Source organism: Mustela putorius, unplaced genomic scaffold, assembly GCF_011764305.1.
Source record: "Mustela putorius furo isolate JIRA1106 unplaced genomic scaffold, ASM1176430v1.1 tig00000196_pilon_pilon_pilon, whole genome shotgun sequence".
Classification (NCBI taxonomy): Eukaryota; Metazoa; Chordata; class Mammalia; order Carnivora; family Mustelidae; genus Mustela; species Mustela putorius.
The window spans coordinates 15,110,357-15,131,089 of NW_025421310.1; the positions used below are offsets into that span (position 1 = coordinate 15,110,357).

The following is a 20,733-nucleotide window of genomic DNA, read 5'->3' on the forward strand; positions in this document are numbered from 1 at the left end:
GAAAGGAACGAGTTTCAAGTGTTTAGCACAGCTCCCGACATCCAATAATCCTTTCTCACGTGCCTTTCTCAGTTATTTTCCTGTTTTTGCCCGGAGAGGAAAGGGTCTGGCTGAGACCTTTAACCTCTGCCCTCCACCCCATAGCAGAGTGGAGTGGGGGGGATCACACTTCCCCTTTCTGTGGGCGGGTCTCTGACTCAGCTCAGGGCACCCCCTCCCCTTGCCCAGCTCCCCAAACCGGTCGGAGCCCTTCTGAAGGGCTTATTAGAGGGGAGAGGCCCCTATCTCCATTACCCGCTTCCTTTCAGGATTCCCGGGGTCTGGGCATTAGGGAGGCACTCATACGTAGGTGACGAAAACGCCTAGCCCTCCAGGGGGCAGGAACAGGGCGGGGGGGGGGGTGCTGCTAGAGGCAGAGTAGGGGGTCGCGATGCTGGCTTTTCCGAGGGTGGGGCCGGGATGGCCGGATGCCGCGGCCGCGGGCGGGGCAAACTGGTCTCCCTCCTCCCTCGGGAGCTGTTGGACCTGTTGTCCCCCGCTCCACTTCCGGGCTGCTGGGGAGGGGGACAGAGCAGCTTTTCTCTCCTCCCTCTTCCCCAGCCACCTGTCCGGCAGACAGAAAAGTCAGCGCCCAGAGCGCAGAGGGAAGCGCACGGAAGCCTGAGCCGGTGAGGAGGCCGGGGCTGCGGGGGAGGAGGGAGCTGGAGGCCGCCTTCTGGGTTCCCGGGGGTGGAGGGAGGCTGGAGTCTTGGAATCTAGCCCCTGGGAGGAGCAAAGGACGCCCACTCTTGGTTTGTTCAGGGAGGGAGAGTTAGGAGCCTCGACTCCTGGATCTGAGTGAGAGGGCATGGACGCTGCTACCCCTACAGTGGTGTCGGAGCCAAGTCTTCCAGGCTCGGGAAAGAAGGGTGCGGGATCCCGGACGCCGAGGGAGAAGGAGATGGGGTTGCTCCAGGGTGCTCCAAGGGATCGTGGGGAGTTGCAGGGAGGGTACAAGGCTCGACACCTGAGTAGGAGGGAGAGGCCAGTAGAGGGCGTGCTAAGACCCCAACTCAAATTCGGGTCCGGCCCTCGGGGTTGTGACTCCCCGAGAGCCATCGAACCCCGCCCCTGGAAACTCCAGGCCACGCCCCCGGAGCGCTCAGTTGCAGTCTTTGATCTCTCAGGCCCCGCCTCCTGGAGCTCTTTCGAAGCACCGGAGAGCTCGGGAGCCTCCTGGGACGCAGCCCCGCGCTGTCAGGCCACGCCCCCGGAACTCGGGCCCGCCCACTCCGCTGGAGCGCCGGGCGGTCATGGGGACGCCGAGCGGCCGGGACAGGGGGTGCTGGCCGCCTCCGGCCCCAGAGGGCGACGCGGAGGTCTCGCCCCAAGGGGCTGCGCAGTCCCAGATGCACCCCGAGGACCCACAGGAGCCGGAGGCGCCTGAGGCCCCGGAGGAGCCCCAGGGAGTGAAGGAGCTTCCGAGCGGCCGAGGAGCTGAGCAGCAGGCTGAGGAAGAGGAAGAAGTGGAAGAAGGCAGCAGCACGGAGAGCAGCCGCGACGCGGTGAGGGACCTGGAGGGCGAAGGAGGGGGTCGCGGGGCGGCCCAGAGAGGCGGACGGGCGCTAGCGGGTGACAGAGACACAGAGGGATAGGTAGAGATCTGGACACAGGGAGACCAAGAGACAAGGACCCCAAAGAGACAGAGACTCAGAGAGATGGGGTAGAGACAAACAGAAACCCAGAAACAAAGGACAGAGATGCTCAGAAAGGAAATACTCTTTAAGGAAGAGACACCCAGCGATTCAGAGATAGAGACAGGCACTGAGTCGGAGAGACAAAACTCAGAGAAACGGGGAAAGACTCAGAGCGACCCGGGGAGAGAGGGAGAGAGATCCAGGTTTACCAGGACGCGATGCCAAGAGAATGGGACCTGGGTAGCGAAAAAGGGACCTTCCTTGAGTCGGCCGCGTACCCCACTTCCCCGACTGCGAGACCCTGGGCCACCTCTCGGGCCGGGGGGCTCCCACACCTGCAACCACTTCAGTCAACAGGGGTGGCGACTGATTGGAGCAAATCAGACCCCCAGACCCGGGAATGCGGTGGGAATGCCTGGTGATTGCAGGGGCGGGGCCTCTCCTCTTGACCACGCCCCCTCCAACCTCAGGGGGAGGCTCCGCCCCCGGCACCGACCCCAGTCACGCCCCCCGCATCTCCCCAGCCTGGGGAGAGAGTGCGAGGGGCTGCACGGAGGCTTCGAGAGCAGCAGCTGGAGGCACTGACCCGCGTGGCCCTGATGGAGCAGCGCGTGAAGGAGCTACAGCGCCAGAGGAAGGAGCTGAGGATCGAGGTGAGGCTGCGGACCTCGTGGGCAGTCTGGCCCCTCTCAAGGGGAGCCCTCCAGGTCGGGCTCCGGGGCCTTCCGGCGGGATCCCACTCTTAGGCCTCTAGCCCTCTCCTGGGGAATCCAAGAGCCCATACTCCCAGGCACCCCACTTGGACCCAGGTGTCTGAGTCCCCAGCGCCCTCCTTTCTCGGACCCAGACCTCTAGGCCCCAGTCCGTACATTCTCCCCACAGATGGAGGTGGAAGTAGCCCTTCTGCGGGGCGAGCTGGCTGGGGAGCGGGTGGCTGCCCGGCGCGAGGAGGAGCAGCTCCGAGAGCTGCTTGGACAGCAGGGGGACACGGAGCAGGGTAGCCGGGAGCAGCGGGAACAGGTCAGTTTCTCCTGCGGGATCTTCACCATCAGTTTCCTTCGTCTTGGGACCGATACCCCTGGTGGTGCTCCTGGGACCTGAGGGTCATCCTCATTCCCCAAATGGGGATCCTTCGGCTGGGGGAGTGGGAGGTGGGCATATGCTTCTCGTTTTCCTCCTCCCTCCCAGACCATGATTCTGGGGCCTCTTCCTTTGACCCTCCCTTTTTGCTCTTTAAATGTCATCTCGTGAAAAATGTAAAACCGAGAAAAAGAATAGTCAGACTGGTGGCCCTGCGGTGTGCTCACCGGCTTCCGCTGAAATTAATCTTCCGTTCTTACTTCATATCCCCCAGTTTGCTTCCCTAACCCTGTTTAATATTTTTTTAATTTTTTTTATTTATTTGACACAGAGAGAGATCACAAGTAGGCAGAGAGAGAGAGAGAGGAGGAAGCAGGCTTCCCGCCGAGCAGAGAGCCCGATGCGGGACTCGACCCCAGGACCCTGAGATCATGACCTGAGCAGAGGCTCAACCCACTGAGCCACCCAGGTGCCCCCTAACCCTGTTTTAAAAGCCACTCCCAGACATGTTGTGTGTAAATTCTTTAAGAACCTGTTTATTCTTTTTTTTTTTTTTTAAAGATTTTATTTATTTATCAGAGAGAGAGGGGAAAGAGCAAGCACAGGCAGACAGAATGGCAGGCAGAGGCAGAGGGAGAAGCAGGCTCCCCGCCGAGCAAGGAGCCCGATGTGGGACTCGATCCCAGGACGCTGGGATCATGACCTGAGCCGAAGGCAGCTGCTTAACCAACTGAGCCACCCAGGCGTCCCAAGAACCTGTTTATTCTTAAGGTGTGATAATGATATAGGGTTGGTGTTTTTAAAAACAGGCGCCTTGCTCTGCACAGCTCCCTCCCTCTCACCCCCAAGCCTGCAGTCAGTCTTTCTGCTCCCTCAATCTCTCTCTCTCTCTCTCTCTCCCCCCTCTCTCATCCTTCCATTGCCCCAGAATAAGGGCTCCTTAGCTTGGTTGGCCAAGCCAGGCAAGCTGCACCATGCCTGCCTTTCCACTGTCACCCCCCTCTGTGCTCCTCACCTCTATCCTCTGACCAGAATTTACCCCCAAAACTTCCCGTGCTTTTCAAGTACTGTGCATTTGTGCTGCCCTGTTCCCACAGTCCAAAATGTCCTTCCAGCTCCCTCTGTCTCCCCAGGTCTAAAAGTTCCTGATTTTTGAGGCTGATTTTAAAACCCTCACATCCAGGAAGGTGCTCTCCACTCTTGATTCCAGTAGTTTCTATGTTTCACTGCCCTGATTGTCCCCACTGAGACAAGAGTGAACTTGGCAGGGGCACCTGGGAGGCTCAGGCGGTTGAGCATCTGCCTTCAGCTCAGGTGATGATCCTGGGGTCCTGGGATGGAGCCCCGCATTGGGCTCTGTGCTCAGCGGGGAGCCTGCTTCTCCCACTCCCTCTGCCACTCCCCCTGCTCATGGTCACACATGTTCACACGCTCTCTCTCTATATATAATAAATAAATAAAATCTTTAAAAAAACAAAACAGAGGGGCGCCTGGGTGGCTCAGTGGGTTAAGCTGCTGCCTTCGGCTCAGGTCATGATCGCAGGGGCCTGGGATCGAGCCCCGCATCGGGCTCTCTGCTTAGCAGGGAGCCTGCTTCCTTCTCTCTCTCTCTGCCTGCCTCTCTGCCTGCTTGTGATCTCTCTGTGTCAAATAAATAAATAAAAATCTTTTAAAAATATATAAAAAAAACAAAAAACAAAGCAAAACAAAAAAACAAAACAGAGTGAGCTCGACAGACAGGGTCCCTGCATTCCTGGGGCCAGGAGCCAGGTGGGTTCTGAGATCCAGCTAGCCTGGCCCGTGCGGGCCTCTGTTTCTCTTCCTGTGTCCGGACTGGGCTGGACTGAGAAGGCTGAGAGCCTGGGTGCTGTTTCAGGAGCAGAGGCAGCTGAGCCAGGAGCGGGATCGAGTGGAGGGTCTTCGCCAGAGACTCCAGGAGGCCCAGGGACAGCTGGACTCCCAGCCAGAGGAGCAGCGCGAGTGGCTCCTGCAAGGAGTACAGGAGGTGAGGCTCCTCTAGGTTCCCTTAGGGACCTGGCATCCAGGCCGCTCTTTCCTCAGGACCCTGTTCCCTCACCTGGCGTTCAGGCCTTATAACCGCCAGGACTTGGGAGTCTAAGTCCTCAGGCTCCTCTTCCCTCCTTGCCCCAGCGCTCTTCCCTCCATGGGCCCCAGGGGTGCAGGCCTCCAGTTTTTGCCTTCCCACCTGCAGATGAGGGAACAGCTGGATGTGGCCCAGCGTGCCTACGAGGACCTAGAGTTCCAGCAGCTGGAGCAGGAGAGCCGGAGGGAGGAGGAGGACCGGGACAGCACTGGGGCCCGGGCACTGGACCCCAAGGTCCAGGAACTCCAGGCCAGTGTGGCGCAGCACAGAGTGAGTCGGACAGGGCTTGCCCTCCCTCTCTTGCCTTCCGTCCCTCCCTGCTGCCCTCTGACTCCTCCATGCCACGTCTGGCCCTTCCTCTGTCATCCTTCCCTACCTGCCTCACTGTCTTCACAAGAGTGACAACAATGATTGATGTTTATTGAGCAATTACTATGGGCCAGTCATGGTCCTAAATGCTTCATGAGTCCTTACTCATCAAATCTTTACAAGAACCTGGGGAGGCCATTCTGACTTTTTTCCCCCCCGGTTTATAAATGAAGAAACTGAAGGTCAAGGTGCTCAAGTAACCTTTTCCAGCGTGACTCAGTTCATAGAGGGTGGAGCCGGGATCCAAACCTGCCCGGTTCCGGTGTGGGCTCCTTCCCCCACCTCCGTTTCTGATTTCTCCCTGTCACTCTCTCTTTTCCCTTCTGTCTGTGCCTTGTCTCCTTTCTCGTATCTTCCTCTTGGAGGTACTGTCTTGGTTTTTCTTTTTTGTAACTATTCTGGTTGGTCTCTCTGTCCCTTTTTCCATCTGTTCTCCACAGGTCTCTCTGGGTTTCTGTCTCTCCCCGTCTGTCTATGCATCAGATCCTCCATTCCCCCCAGCCCCTACCCTGCAACAAACCACCCCATGTCCCTTCTGGACTTCCAAAAGGGAAGAGGGCATGAGAGAACTTAACTCCCCATCACTTTCTGGCCACCCAGGTCCCGGGGTCCCTGTTCCGGGGTGCAGCAGACCCCAGGCTCTGTGGGAGCCAGTTGGGAACCCCGGGGTGGCTGAGTGACCAGGGCCCTGGGCTGTGCCCTGCAGCGCCGGATCCAGGTCTTAGAGGAGCAGCTCAAATCGCTGGGGGAGCAGATGGCAGCTGAGAGCCGGGGGCTGAGCCGGAAGAAGGAGGAGGCCCTTCAGGCCCTGACTCAGGTGAGTTCTCCTGGGAGACCCGTCCGACTGTCCTCACGTCCCTCTGGGGCATCCCATTGGCACCCTGCACCCTGTCTCCCGGCTCTGGCTCCTCCGGGGAAGGCTGCCGGCCAGTGCATTCAGACTCTGCGGTGTGCTAGCCGGTTATAACTTGCTCTCCCTCAGGAACGGGGCCGACTGCTCCAGCTTAACTGCCTCCAGGGAACTCCGGGTGGGGACTTTGCTGAGTCCAACCAGGCCCTCACTAAGGTATGGGGATTTCAAGCACCCGTCAGCCCCTCTGCCCTCAGACCCAGAAGTCCATCCCCCAACCTCTTCCTCCTCCCTCCTCCCTCAGGAGTCCAGGCCCACAGACCCTTTCTCCCTTCTCCACAATTCTCAGGCCCTAAACCCTTTCACCTTTGGGACCCAAGAGTTCAGGCCTCCAGCCCCTCCTCTTTTAGGAACCTGTGGTCTGGCCCACAGTCCTCGCTCCGCTAAGACCACGGTCCAGCCCTCTTGTGACCTGAAGCCTTTGTTTTTCCATCTGAGAAATGGGCTGACACTGGAGACCAGGGCCAGAGCTTCTGGGAGCTGGTTGGCCCTCTGTGATCCTTCCAGCTCCCGATAACCTTCAACCCCTCTCCTAAAGCTCCTGTTCACCCAGAAGACAGACCGCCAGCTGCTGGTGCTGCAGGACCCCACCGCCCACACAGCCTCCGCCACTTCCTCTTGCCTCTTCTCCGTTCGCAGCTCCCTGCAGGTACTGCCCCGGCTGCCTTGGCTCCCTATGCCACTGTCTCACTGTCACTCTTGAGTCCGGAACTTTCCCTGTGGCTTTCTCCGCGTGGGGACCTGGGGCAGAGGGAAGGATGAATGGGGGGTATTTTGATTTTTATTACGCTGAAGCTTTACTTACTGATTTTCTCTCTCCTGCCTAACACCCCACCGCTCCCCTGGCAGAATGGGACCGGGTGCACCCAGCAGTAACTTGTAAAAGCAGCCATGCAGGGCCTGTTCATAAGAAGGCCCTCTCTGTGCACTCTGCTGGCCCACAGCCCCCATCCCCAGCATGGCTGCTTGTTTCTTTTTCTTTTCTACTGTTTTTTTTTTTGTGTTTTTTTTTTTTTTTTTAAGATCTTATTTATTTTTTGGAAAGAGAGAGCGAGAGATGGAGAGAGAACAGGAGTGGGGAGGAGTGGGAGGGAGAAACAGGCTCCCTGCTCAGCAGGGTCCCCCCAACCCATCACTGCCCCACCCCACCTGCAACGTGGGGCTTCATCCCGGGACCCTGGGATCATGACCTGAGCCAAAGGCAAATGCTTAACCCACTGAGCCAACCAGGTGCCCCGAAATTGGTAGCTGTGATGCAAACTTTTTTTCAAAAATGCGTATACAAGCTCTTCATTGGCTTTGATTTCCCAATTAACGCTCTATCGCGGAGATGGTTTTCTATTGATCCATTTAGAGCTGCCTCGTCATGTTTAATGGCTCTCATGATAAGGCTGTAAACAGGAAGAGAAGTGACAGCTGTCAGTTGGTGAGTCCTTAGAGCCTGCAGGGCACTGTTTCAAGTGCCTCACTCAGCTTCGTTCATTTGGTCTTTGCACCCATACTGCTGGCTGGGTCCTTGTGTCCTTTTCATAGGTAAGGAAACAGAGGCGGAGAGGTGAAGGTATTTAAGTAGCTGGAATTCAGCGGGGCTGGGATTGGAACCCAGGCACTGGTGTCAGTACTCAGACCTTTCCAGGCTCCCCTGGGGCTGGGGGGCGGCAGCAGGGAGGCACAGAAGTCTACACAAGGGCGCTGACCCAACCCTCCTTCTCACAGTGGGGATTCAAGGCTTTTGTAGTCTAAGCATCACTGTTATGAACCCCCGCATGTGCCTGTGTCCTTTCTCATATACCCAATAATAATATCAGTGAATGTGAATTATTACTAACATTATTCTATTGTCTGATGCCATTATATACTATGTATAACATTACTGTAATACATACTATTTATTATTTCTTGTTTATTAATTAATGTTAGGCAATATTAATAATGATCATGATTTTTGAGAGCTTAAGGTAGACCATTTTAAGTCATTTTGTCTTCTTTTTTTTTAAGATTTTATTTATTTATTTGAGAGAGAGGCATAGATTGCGAGACAGACTATGAGTGGGGATGAGAGGAAGAAGCAGGCTTCCCGCTGAGCGGGGAGCCAGATATGAGGCTCCATCCAAAGACCCTGAGATTGTGACCCCCGATGAAGGCAGACGCTCAACAGACTGAACCACCCAGGTGCCCCTCTTTTTTTTTTTTTTTTTTTCAGATTTTATTTATTTATTTGTGAGGGAGAGGGAGAGATCACAAGCCCAGGAAGCAGCAGGCAGTGGGAGAAGCAGGCCAGGGAGCCTGAAGGGGACTCGATCCCAGGACCCCAGGATCACGACCTGAGTGGAAGGCAGCCGCTTCACTGCCTGAGCCCCCCCCAGGTGCCCCCCCCCCATTTTATCACTCTGAAGCATGGAGTTGCTATTATTTGGCATGAGAAGCAGCCCTATATGTTGGCAGTGTGATGTGTTCAACTTCAGATCTGTATCATGAAATCTGTCCATACAACGAAAATATTTCATTCTTTGCTCGGAAGAACCCCCCAAAGTAGGTCCCGTTATGATGTGGGTAAAGGGTTTGCAGACTTCCTGTCTGGGAAATTCACTTTCCAGCTGGTTGCTCTGGCAGCCAGAAAAAGGTGAAGGGTCAGCCCTGTTGCCAGGCAGCACAACTTATGGTAAATACGACCCTTAGAAGTAAATGGCCTCCCCATAGGAAGGGGAGGAAGCCACGTTCATTCCTATGGAGTTGTTACTGGAGTTCTTGGCTCACGCGGACCCTGTGCCCGCGGCCGGGGATCCCGTGTCCGAGGCCAGGGATCCCGTACCCACCTGGCACCTGGGTGCCACCTGGGGCCTGTTCCGGACACTCCTCCGTGCTTTGCACCAGGTCACTCATAATCTTGGGTCAGCCACGCAGGGTGGCAGGACTAGTTACCCACTCTACGGGTTGGGGGGGGGGCGGATCTTAAGCCGAGAAGACAGGAATTGTCAAAGTCACAGCCCCAGGAAGTGGCAGAACTAGATCTGAGCCAAGTCTGCCTGTTTTCCATGACTGGTGCCTTGCAGGAGACAAGGGGGTCGCGTCTCTGTGCCTCAGTGTACTTAGCTGCCAAATGGGCGAAGTAACTGCAGGCACTGGTTGATGGCTACAGAGCTTAGCACTGTGCGCGGCACATGGGAGGAGTTTAGAGAATGTGCTGCTCTTGCTCTGATTATCTTTATAGTAACTGGTATTATTATAATTACTAGCTCCCTTCTGCTACCCACTGCCCCTCCCATCTCTGGTTCTGTGACACTAGATCAGCTTTTTCACTGAGTGTCTCCACCTTATTCTTTGTCTCCCAGCAGTCTCTTCCCTGCACAACAGCCAAGTGATCTCTACCCCTCCTGCTTCAGTCCTCCCCCACCTAATGCTGTCAGTGGACCCCTGAGCCTCCTCACCTCAGCGAGCGGGTCCCTGCATGATCTGCCCTTGCTCACCTCTCACCACTGTCCCCCACATACTCTCTGCTTTAGCTGCAGGAGCCCTGACCTGCCAACTTTCTGTTGGCTCCTGCCTCAGGCCCTTTGCATTTGCTGATCCTTCTACCTGGGACACTTTTCCCCTCAGTCTTCCCTGGCCCATTCTTATTCTTTGGGCCTTGGGGGTCAGTGTCCAGAAGGCTGTCCCCGGTTTTTCAGTCGGAAGCCCATCCTCTCTTACGACACCTTATTCTCTTTGCTCACAGCTGTTTCTGATGATAGTTATTTGTATGATGGTTTACACAGTTCCTACAACATAAGCGCTGTACAGACAGGGCTTGGGTCCCCCTGCCCCCCACCCTCCACCCGTTTCCTCTACCAGGCATCTCAGGTCTCAGCTAGGAAGTGCTGGGGATAGAGTTGAAGCTAGGGAAGCCCGAAGGGACCCAGGGGCTCAGGACTTGGAGTCCTCCTTGTAGAGGGGAGTGAAACTTTCCCGACTCCCCAGGCTTCTAGAAGCTTCCATGGCTCTGCAGGATGCCAGGTACGCTGTGAGGCACGGCACGATCACTTGACAAATCCTGGCTGTTAGTATTTTGTCCAACTTTTTTTTTTTTAAAAGATAACACGGGTGCAGAAAATCACGTGGAACATACGCCCAGCTTAATTATTACATGGGAACATTCTGGAGCTGCCAGCTGTGTCAGGAGGCAACACTGGCAGCTACTCCGGAAACACTCCACAGGCCCTGAATGATAACCTCACCCGCCTCCTGGAGGAGGACCACTGGCCTGACATTCTAGCATCTCCTCCTCACTCTTTAAAGTTCAGTCAATTCAGTATCTGTCCCTAAACACCATAGTTTACTCTTACCTTTGTTTTTTATTTTTTTGTGTCTGCATATCTTAAGTCTCTATAGACTTCCCCTCTGTTTCCTTTTTTTGTCCCCCTTGCAATTTATTTGGTGAAGAAACCAGATGGCCATCCTGTAGAGTTTCCCAGGCAGGGTTTGCTGACACCGTCGTGGGGGTCATGGTCACCTCATGGTCATGGTCATACCTCTTTCATTTCCCAGGAAGTTGGCTGTGGGGCCCGAGCAGAGGCAGGGTCAGCGTTTTGCAAGTCTTGCTGGGGGCCATGCGCCTCTTTCTCTGTTTCTGTTTCTCTGGAGTGGGTGCCTTTATCTGTTGGTGTGGTCTTGAGTGGGAAAATTCCAGTCTGTTATTCCTCCTTGGGGCACCTGGGTGGCTCAGTCAGTTAAGCATCTGCCTTTGGCTCAGGTCATGATCCCGGGAGGTCCTGGGATCGAGCTACACGTCTGGCGTCCTGCTCAGCGGGGAATCTCCTCCCTCTGCCCTCGATCCTGCTTGCACGCATGTGCTCTCTCTCAAATAAATAAATAAAATTCCCTTATTCTTCCTCATCTATTCATTGAAATACTTCGGTAGAGAAAGACTTGCCTTCCTTTGCTATTTGGTTACCCAGGAAAACGCAGGACACATGCTTGCTGGTTTCACTTTGTTCACCTGTCCTCAAAATAAACAGTTGCTTGGGTTGCACTCTTCCCAAGGTAACCATTTCGATTTTTTCCTTTTCTGTCATTAGCTCACAGATTAAATATATTTGAGTTGTGATCTATAGCAGTGAGTATCCTTATGGTGCTCACATTATGCAAGGTGTTATTTTTATTTTTATTATTCCTTTTTTAATTTTTCTTCTTCTTTTTGTATTTTTTAAGTAATCTTCACACCCAGCGTGGGACTCGAACTCACAACCCCAAGATCAAGAGCTGTGTGCTCTTCCCACTGAGTCGGCCAGACACCCCATTTCTATTCTTTGTTTACCCATGCAGAGTTGTGTTTTTTTGTTTTTTTTTTAAAGATTTTATCTATTTGACAGACAGATCACAAGTTGGCACACAGGCAGGCAGAGAGAGAGAGAGAGAGAGAGGAGGAAGCAGGGTCCCCGCTGAGCAGAGAGCCGGATGCGGGGCTCGATCCCAGGACCCCGGGACCAATACCTGACCCGAAGGCAGAGGCTTTAACCCATTGAGCCACCCCGGCGCCCGGTGTTTTTTTTTTTTTAAATTCAGTTTTATTTCTTTATTACCCTCAAATAAGAGAGTATTATTATAAATTACAAATTACTTTCAAATTTTCATCTTTTGGTAACTTTTTACTTTAAAATAATATAAGACTTACAGAAAAATTGCAGAAACAGTAGAAAGAATGCCTGTATACTTGGCTTTCAGATTCTGTAATTAACATTTTATCACACTGGACATTTGCTTTATTATTCTCTCTCTGTAAACACACACACACACACACACATTTTTTTATTGTTCTTCTCAAAGCGTGATTTCCCCTTACCCCTAAATACTTCTACATTTATTACCCAAGGTCAAGGCCACTCTCTTACATAACCACACTGCAGCGATCAAATTCAGGAAACTAACATTGAGATAATATTATTGAGATAACCAGATCTTACTCATATTTTGTCAGCTGTCCCCCTATTGTTTTTTCTAGCAAAAACAAAAACAAAGTCTCCATTTTTGGGGCCCTGGGAGCACAGGCTACATTTGGTTGTCATGTTTATTTATTTACTTATTTAAAAGCCAACATTCCCATAGTTCAAAGTTGGAGGAGGGCATGGCAAGTTATTTGGAGAGATGGCTCTTCCCTCATCATCTCCATCCATTACGTTCACGTCGTGTGGGCAGCCCCGGATTACCAGTGTCTCGAGTCTTCCCGGAACTACTCAGTATTTATATAGTCTGTCGTGAATATACTTTGGTCATTTTTTAAAAAAAGATTTATTTATTTGACAGAGACACCAAGAGACGGAACACAAGCTGGGGGAGTGGGAGAGGGAGAAGCAGGCTCCCACTGAGCAGAGAGCCCAATGCAGGACTTGATCCTAGGACCCCGGGACCATGCCCTGAGCTGAAGGCAGACGCCTAATGACTGAGCCACCCAGGCGCCCCTATTGGTCATCTTTTTATGCAGAGCTAGGGTAACCTTTAGGCTGCTTTGCACTTGCTTGTGTCTTGGAGAATGTTCCCTGTCTGGCTAGAAAGAGCATTTTCCTCCTTTCACATGCCACAGACTTTCCTGGGGCGTGGATGACAACTGGTTTATACGCTTCGCCTCCTTCTGATGGCCACGTGGGTCGTTCCCCAGCCTGGCAGGGAATCATCTCCAACTCAAGTCCAACTCCACTCCCATGGACAAGTGTTGTCTGTAGGATATTGTCCTAGAAGTGGAGTTGGGACTCAAACATTTAGGCATTTGCCATTTTATTTTATTTTAAAAGATTTTATTTATTTATTTGTCAGAGAGAGAGAGAGAGAGAGTGCACAAGTAGGCAGAGAGACAGGCAGACAGAGTGGGGGAAGCAGGCTCTCCGCTGAGCAGAGAGCCCAAAGCGGGGCTCGATTCCAGGCGCTGGGGTCATGACCTGAGCCAAAGGCTGCGGCTTAACCGACTGAGCCACCCAGCATCCCAGGCATTTGCCATTTTAAAAATAAAAAGAGCTGAAGTGGCCTCTAGAAATGTTATTCCCGTAGGAACCGCCCCCCCAACCCAGCACCGTGGAAGAGCATGTGGGTTTCCCACAGCCATGCCAACGTGATAGGCTTTTAAAATTGTTTTTACAGTTTTATCGAGATGTAATTCACCTGCACTACAGTTTACCCATTTGAAGTGTACGGTTCAGTGGGTTTTTGTACATTCAGAGCATTTCATCACACCCAGAAGACACCCTGCATCATCCAGCTGTGCCCTACTCAATCCCTCTCCTCCCCCCACACCCCGGCAACCACTCGGCCGCTCTGCACGTTGCTCTGTGTGGTCCTCTGTGACTAGCTGCTTTCCCCCAGCATCACGTTTGCAGTAGCTTTCTGACCTGAGCCGGGGAGCTGCTGGTTACCCTTGGCAGCCCTCCGACTGCTGGTCGAGATTGAGCCCCTTCTCATAAATGCATGGGCCTTGTGTGTTTTCAGGGCTCCATAGGCCTCCAGAGGACTGGAAGCCTGCCCCGGAAGAGGGGAGAGCGAGTGAGCCAGAGGGGATCCCCCCGACCCATGTCCCTTCATTATACAGGTGAGAGTCCCTCCCAATCCCACGGACCTCCTCCCCTGTCACCGCCTTTCCTGCAGGAAGGCTGGAGGAATGCAGACGCCTGTGGGTGGAGGTGGGGGGCTTGGACAAGGGAGAATCCTGGCCCCCTAGCCCCAGTCCTTCTTTCCCAGGACCCCTGGAGGCCTCGGCCCTCCCAGCAGCGTCAGGAAACTCTGGAAGACACCCGCTCTATCAGCTGCTGAACTGTGGCCCTGGGAACAGGTGAGACGTCAGGGAGGGAGAAGGTGGGGAGGCGGGATGAGGCTGGGCCACTGTAACTTGCCCCGGTCTCTGTTCCCTCCTGCCAGCTGTGGGGCCCTCCACCCAGACATCGCCCGCATGGAGCGGCTTCTGCAGCAGGCTGTGGCAGAGAGGGAGCGACTGCTCAAGGCCAGGGTGAGACCCCAGGTCCTCCTCCTTAGGGTCAGGAGATCCTACTCCTGTCCTCTCTTCCTTCAGACCCAAGAGTCCAGGCCCCCAGCCCCCTCCTCCCTCAGAACCAGGAACCCAGTGAGTACCCCCCGTACTTCTTGTTGGTCAGCATCCTTAGTGACTCCTCCGTCCTCAATCCACAGGAAGGGATGAGAAGAAACAAGGAAGTCTCCTCAGGCCCGGATGTACCTGCCATCATGGTCAGTCCGCCCTGCCCTCAGCCCCATCTCCGTGCTGTGTTTCTGCCCCAGCCCCTGCTCTTTCTTCTCTCAGCCTCTCCTCTCCTCCAAAGGAAAAGTATCTGGGGACTGGCAACAGGAGGGGAACTGAGAAGGCCTGGTTTCTGTTCCCATTATTGTTATCTGTATCCATGGCATGCCCTCGGGTAACATGCTGTACTTCTCTGTGCCTCAGTTTCCTCTTCTATAAATGGGTGACAGCATCAGCAGTTACTGTAGAACGAGGGCAGCGATATGCTGGGGTTTTCAAAATCCCTTAAAACGTTTAAAAATTCGTTTGATTCTTTTAAAAACCTTTATTACACAAATATTCAAGCATTTGTAGAGGTAGAGTAGATCGGGAAGCCCCCATGTACCCACCATGCAGCTTCGACGATTACGACTTTTTTTTTAAGATGTTTTTTAAATTTATTTTTTAAAAATATTTTATTTATTTATTTGACAGACAGAGATCTCAAGTAGGCAGAGTGGGAGGAAGCAGGCTCCTTGTTGAGCAGAGAGTCCAATGCGGGGCTTGATCCCAGGACCCTGGGATCATGACCTGAGCCAAAGACAGAGGCTTTAACCCACTGAGCCACCCAGGTGCCCCAAGATTTTGATTTACTTTTTATATTCTCTATCCCCATCACAGGGCTCAAACTCATGACCCCAAGATCAAGAGTCACAGAGTCACACACTTTACCAGCTGGGTCAGCCGGGCTCCCCAGTGATTATCAGTCTTAAATCTTTTCTTATTTGCCAACTTTGTTTTACTGATCGCTCACTTACTTCCCACCCTGCATTTTAAATATTTTAAAGCAAATTTCAGATATTGTATCATTTCCTCCATACCTCACTGTGTATCTCAAATAGGCAAGTTTTCTTTTTAGTTTAACAAAAATGCCATTGCCATACTGTAGGAGATAATTAATAATTCTGTACCATCCTAAGATGTGACCCACATTCACGTCTCCCTAGTTGTCTCTGAAACGTCCTTTTATGGCTGTTTATTTGAATCTGGATCCAAAGAAAGTAAACACAGTGCATTTAAAATGTCTCCCACATCTCTGACATGAAGAGTCCTCCCTCCCTACTTTTTAAACATTTGCCATTTATTTGTGGGAAAAAAATTGAGTCATTTATCCTGCAGTGTTTTGCACATTCTGGATTTAGCTGACTGCTCCTTATTCAAATTTTATTTTTACCCACGGTAATAGCATGAATACATTTTTGTTACAACAAATGTTATTGAATTTGGGGAAGTGAAGGTCTCCCCATTATACCTCAGGAGTCACAAGTGTTTCCTCTTGTTGAGAGAAGCCTTTGAATCCCCTTTTTTTTTTTTTTTTCCTTTTAAGATTTTATCTATTTATTTGAGACACACAGAGAGCATGTGAAAGAAGGAGCATGAAGCGGGGCCGGGGGTTGCAGAGGGAAAGGGAGAAGCAGGATCCGTGCTGAGCAGGGAGCCCAATGGGGGTGGGGAAGCTGGAGCCCAACACTGAGCTCCATCCTGGGGACCCTGAGATCATGACCCAAGCGGAAGGCAGTTACTTAACCGACTGAGCCACTCAGGTGCCCCCTTCCAGTCTTTTTTAACACTTTTCCACATACACTGACCACCTATTTTGTGAATTTATTTTTATTTTGTGAATTTATTTTTCCCCTAAGCCAGCACATTGTTCCCAGTCTGCTTTTTGTTTTCTCAACCATCTGTCCTTTCCTTGTTATTATTATTTTTAATATTTCCTTTATATTTATTGAGTGCCTGCTGGTGGAAGCCCCGGGGTCACAGCAGTGACCCAAATCCAATCGCTGCCCTGGGGGAAGCTGGCATTTAGAGGCAGATGGGCAGAAAAAGCAGCTTCAGTATGTGAAATTTTAAGTAGCCTGTCAGGTGCTGATAAGAGGTGGGGAGTAAAATAAAGCAGGCACGGCAGTGGAGCCTTCCGGGCTGCCAGGCATAAACTCTACCTCATTAAAAATGAAGCATCATCATTTATTAAACAGCTCCCCGCTCTGTGCATTATCGTGTCCCTCTACCCCTCCCCCCTTCACTCTAAGCTGCCTTCTTGTTCTCTGGGATTCCCTCCTAGAGGCACGGTCCCGTGACTGGAGAGCCTGACCTTGAAACAGTCCTGTGAGGTGAATACTGTGATAGCCCCCGAATTTCAGCACTGGGAAACTGAGGCTCCAAGAGGGGAAGGGGTTCCACGGGGGTGACACAGTGGGCATCAGTGGCATCGAGAGTCAGAAGCCCATCAGCTCTTCTGGATGGGGGCCCACTTTCTGCCCACATCCTACCTGGGTGACCTTGGTGAGTCACTTCCTCCCTAGAAACCCCAGTTGTATCATCTGGCAAATGGGACAGACAGCTGTTTTTTGTTTTTTGGAGAGAAGACGAGGTGATCACTGTGGTCACTTGGCACACACAGTGCCCAACAAGGAGTGGGAACTTTCATACACACTGCTGATCATTAGTGTAGCTGTCTGGATTTGGCCACAGGACCCATAGAAGATTCTGGGCCCCAGTAGGTACCCTTTTAACTGCTAACTGCTCCTTCCCTCCTATGCATCTCCCCCCTGCATGGCTCTGCCCATCTCCATCTCCATCCACTGAGTCTCATCTCTGTTTTTTATCCCTCCTTGCTCTGGCCTCGCCTCTGTTTCCTCAGTTCATCTCCTCAGCCCTTGATATCCGAGGTGAGGTCCGTGGACCAGCAGCATTGGCGGCCCAGGAGCTTGTTGGACCCGCAGAACCTCACCCACACCCCTGACTGAACCAGAGGCTGCATTTTTTACAAAATCCTTGGGGGGTCTGCCTGCCGGCTCAAGTCTGAGGCACACTGCTCTGAGCCTCCATGCGACCGTGGGGGTCATTACTGTTCTTTGCAGGGATCCTTTAGGAAGAACAGGTGCCATCAGGCTGGGCCTTGTACACACCAGACACTGTCATTGCCTTGGTTCTTCCCTTTCTGGCCCCTGAGATGACCACTCTGCCTGGCGAGTCCTGGCACCATCAGCTCTAGCTGTGTGACTTGGGCCTAGTGACCTAACCTGTCGGAGTCTTGGTTTTGACATCTGTAAAATGGGGGTAATGATGTACTTACCTCCCTGCTCCGTTTTGTTGTTGTTGTTGTTTGAGGGGTTTGAGAGAGCAGAGGGATTATACCTATAAAGTGCCCTGCCCAAGAAGTAACCACTGATTTCATCACAACCAGAACAACAACAGGACTGCTCACATGTATGGATCACTTACTTGGTCCCTGTTTCGCAGCTTATGAGGGTTCCCCTGGGTTCCCTCACTTCTCTGCCACGCCTTCTGTGTTTTGGGGTGAGCTCAGGGGGCAGGTGGACCTGGGCTTCTGTTTCATCTCTACCTTCTAGAAGCTCTGGGTGACTTCCAGTGGATCATTTTATCTTCTTGTACATCAGTTTGCTTATCTGTAAATGGGCTCCCAGTAGCCTGGTCCCAGGGACAATCATGGGGAGTCAAGTTGTTGCTGCTAGTAAGCCCATGGCAGGGTGTCCTAGTCACTGGCTCTAGCTCCAGACTCATTCTCATGATGGGCATTGTTGATACAGCTGGTTAAAGCTGTGGCCAGCCTTACAGGGGAGCAGGGGAGAGGGAGCCAAGACTGGCTGGTGGACCACCCCCTTCCTGACCCTTTGATGTCAGCTGCCCCCTTCTCTTCCCTCCCCAGGCCCCGCCCATGCCTCCACCCCACCCCCCGGGCCCTCGAGTCTTGGATCTTCGGCAGCACCTGGAACGCTGGGGCCACAATCCTGAAAGCTGCCCACACCTAAGGGTGTCGGGAGGCTGCTGCCGCGGATCCCTGGTGAAGATGGGCGGCCGCATAAAGACCTGGAAGAAGCGGTGGTTCTGTTTCGACCGCCAGGCCCGCCGTCTGGCCTACTACGCTGGTAAGCTGAGCCTGGCCACCTGGGACCTTGGGACCCTAGGACCCTGAAAGTGGCCACTCCAGAGGCCTTCCCCACAAGACACCTGAGACACCCGGTCCCTGTTCCCTTCTCACTTAGGCCCACGAGTCTGGATCCCCAGCCCTGTTAGCAACACAGAATCCAACACTTTTGTACAGTTCTGGCTACTACTGCTCCCCAAACCCCGTTTTTCCTGAGCTACTGGGAATCTGGACCAGCATCGCCCTTGCCCTCCCCCCACCCTCAACCTGCAGGAGTCCAGGCCCCTCACCCTTCCTCTCTGAGGGAGTCAGTAATTCTGAACCGCTTCTGAGTCTCTTTTCTTCTCCAGGACCAAGGCACTCAGGGACCTAGGATTCCAACTCCCCAGGCTTGTCCGGTTTCCCTTCCAACCTCAGCATTCATTCAGCTCCCAACCAGGGAGCTTAGGGGCCTCCAGACTCTGCCACCGTTCCCTCGCCCCAACACCAGTCTCTGGACTTGGGTCTAGCAACCTGTGCCTCAATGCACAGATGCACACCTCTCACTGGTTGTCTCCCCCTCACCTCCCTCCATCAGACAAGGAAGAGACCAAACTCAAAGGCGTCATCTACTTCCAGGCCATCGAGGAAGTCTATTATGACCACTTACGCTGTGCCTTCAAGGTGAAGTCCCGCTTGGTGCCCCCCCTGCCTTCCCGATTAGAGCTCCTGCAGTCAGACCTTAGCTTGCCCCTGGGTACATGCACTTCAGTATCCTCTATCCAGCCCAGGAGGAGCCCATCAGCTCATTTCACTGCAGCAACCACAAATTCAGAGCTCAGTCTCTGGCTCTCAGCCTCTGCTGCTTTTCTCAGAGCAGAACATCGAGAGCAAAAATTTGGCAAGCTCTGATGCCAGGCTGGGAATAAATGGATGGAGACGTCAGGGTGAGGACAGAGGCAGCCTGGGAGCATCCCGAAGAGGCGATTGTTTCTCAGCCCCTGCCTGTATTTGCCAAATGGGAATGGGCCGCACAGTGTCACTTCATATTTTTTTGCCCTAGGGAACTCAGAAATTTGAAGTTTGTACAATTGTGGTGCCAGGAAATTTAAGTGTTGGCAACTGGTATGGTATTTAGAAAGCTCTGGGGAGCAACCAACTGTGTGTGGCCTTTTAGAGTTTAGGCTGGAATCCCAGCTGTGGGACAATGGGAAAATAACTTCCCTTAGCCAGCCTTCATTTTCTCACCTGCAAAATGGGCATAGTGTAACCCATTTCCTCAGAAGGTTAACAGAAGGTAATGAATGGGTGTAAGGGGTTTACTCAATGCAGGGTTGGCAAATAGCTACTTAATAAATGGAGTGTAGACATTAGCATTCTCCAGGTACAAACCAGGGGGACCTAGTTTGGGGGGGTGGTGAGTGCTTATATTTCTAATAAAGGAGGTAAGCTAGAAAGGGGACACAAGGCTTCCTTCTGAATTCCTCCTGCTCCCCGAATCCTAAGCCCTCAAATGTTAATTCATTGCAGCTTTATAACCCAATGAGGTAGGTAGCATTATTTAAGAAGACAGGGAAATTGATTCAGAGTCTAAGTAACGTGTCCAATGCTGCACAGCGCGTCAGTAGCAAAGCTGGATTCGAACCCATTTGTTCTCTTAACCATCTTTATTCCGCTGCTTAACCCAGAGCCCCAACCCTCGCCTGACGTTCTGCGTGAAAACCTACGAACGTCTATTCTACATGGTGGCGCCCAGCCCGGAGGCCATGCGCATTTGGATGGACGTCATTGTGACGGCTGCAGATGAGAATCACGCCCTTTGAGGGGCCCCGCCCTCTTGGGGGAAGTACCGGTGAGGCTCCGCCTCTGCTGCCCCGCCCTAGGCCCCACCCGCCCACCCGCCCGCTGCGGAAGGCCTGGGCCCGCCCCTTTGGAACTTCGGGAATCCTGCAGGTGCCGCGGCTCAGCAGGCCTGAGTCGTGGTGTTTTGGGCTGCAGGTGCCTTCCTGCGATGGGAAGCCAGCCCTTGGGACCTGCCCTGGGCAGGAGGAAGATTGCAGGGGTGGGAAGGAACTATTTATTGGTGCTCCTGTGATCCCGAATTAAACACGGAGAAAGACCGTCGTTGATGCAGTGTATTTCTAGAACAGGTGTCCTGGGCCCCTTCGCCCTGACCTAGGCAGGACATCCTAGTTCTAGGTATCTCTAAGAGACAAACGTCTCACAGCCCGTTCTCCTCTCTTTAGGAATGGAGGCCTTCAACATTAAGGTCAAGCCTAGGGAGCTGGGGCATGAGGAGAAGCACGTGTCTTTAATCTTTGGCAATTTTGTTATTTTAGTTTGTGGCCCCCCCTGCTTCCACCCTTTTTGACTTGACAGGGCTATTGGTAGTTTCTAAGAACTTCTAGGCTCCTGTCCTCTGGGCCTTGGCATATAATTATTCTCTGCCTTGTCCTTAAGTGGTTAGCTCCT

The 20,733-nt window shown here is 52.9% G+C and overlaps 1 protein-coding gene across 2 annotated transcripts; it reads left to right on the forward strand.

Moving 5' to 3' along the window:
- The first annotated feature begins 163 nt into the window (after nucleotides 1–163).
- On the forward strand, nucleotides 164–20,385 carry PHLDB3 (pleckstrin homology like domain family B member 3). Of its 2 annotated transcripts, XM_013064113.1 has the most exons (17): nucleotides 164–345; nucleotides 601–668; nucleotides 1,167–1,544; nucleotides 2,147–2,329; nucleotides 2,559–2,696; nucleotides 4,633–4,761; nucleotides 4,969–5,130; nucleotides 5,936–6,046; nucleotides 6,212–6,295; nucleotides 6,678–6,788; nucleotides 13,592–13,691; nucleotides 13,841–13,931; nucleotides 14,018–14,105; nucleotides 14,285–14,341; nucleotides 18,064–18,283; nucleotides 18,860–18,945; nucleotides 19,950–20,385. In XM_013064113.1, the coding sequence occupies exons 3-17, from the start codon at nucleotides 1,293–1,295 to the stop codon at nucleotides 20,082–20,084; spliced, it is 1,947 nt and encodes a 648-aa protein (XP_012919567.1). In that variant the 5' UTR covers nucleotides 164–345; nucleotides 601–668; nucleotides 1,167–1,292; the 3' UTR covers nucleotides 20,085–20,385. The 2 variants fall into 2 exon arrangements, with proteins under 2 accessions (XP_012919567.1, XP_012919566.1); XM_013064112.1 differs by lacking the exon at nucleotides 164–345 and having other exon boundaries at nucleotides 453–668.
- The last annotated feature ends 348 nt before the right edge of the window (nucleotides 20,386–20,733 follow it).

Excerpts from the sequence above, each read along its gene's own strand:
- PHLDB3 (XM_013064112.1), top strand. The coding sequence starts at position 468 with ATGCCGCGGCCGCGGGCGGGGCAAACTGGTCTCCCTCCTCCCTCGGGA. Across the intron at positions 13,932-14,017 it reads AACTGTGGCCCTGGGAACAG|CTGTGGGGCCCTCCACCCAG; the intron begins GTGAGACGTCAG and ends CCCTCCTGCCAG. Across the intron at positions 14,342-18,063 it reads CGGATGTACCTGCCATCATG|GCCCCGCCCATGCCTCCACC; the intron begins GTCAGTCCGCCC and ends TTCCCTCCCCAG.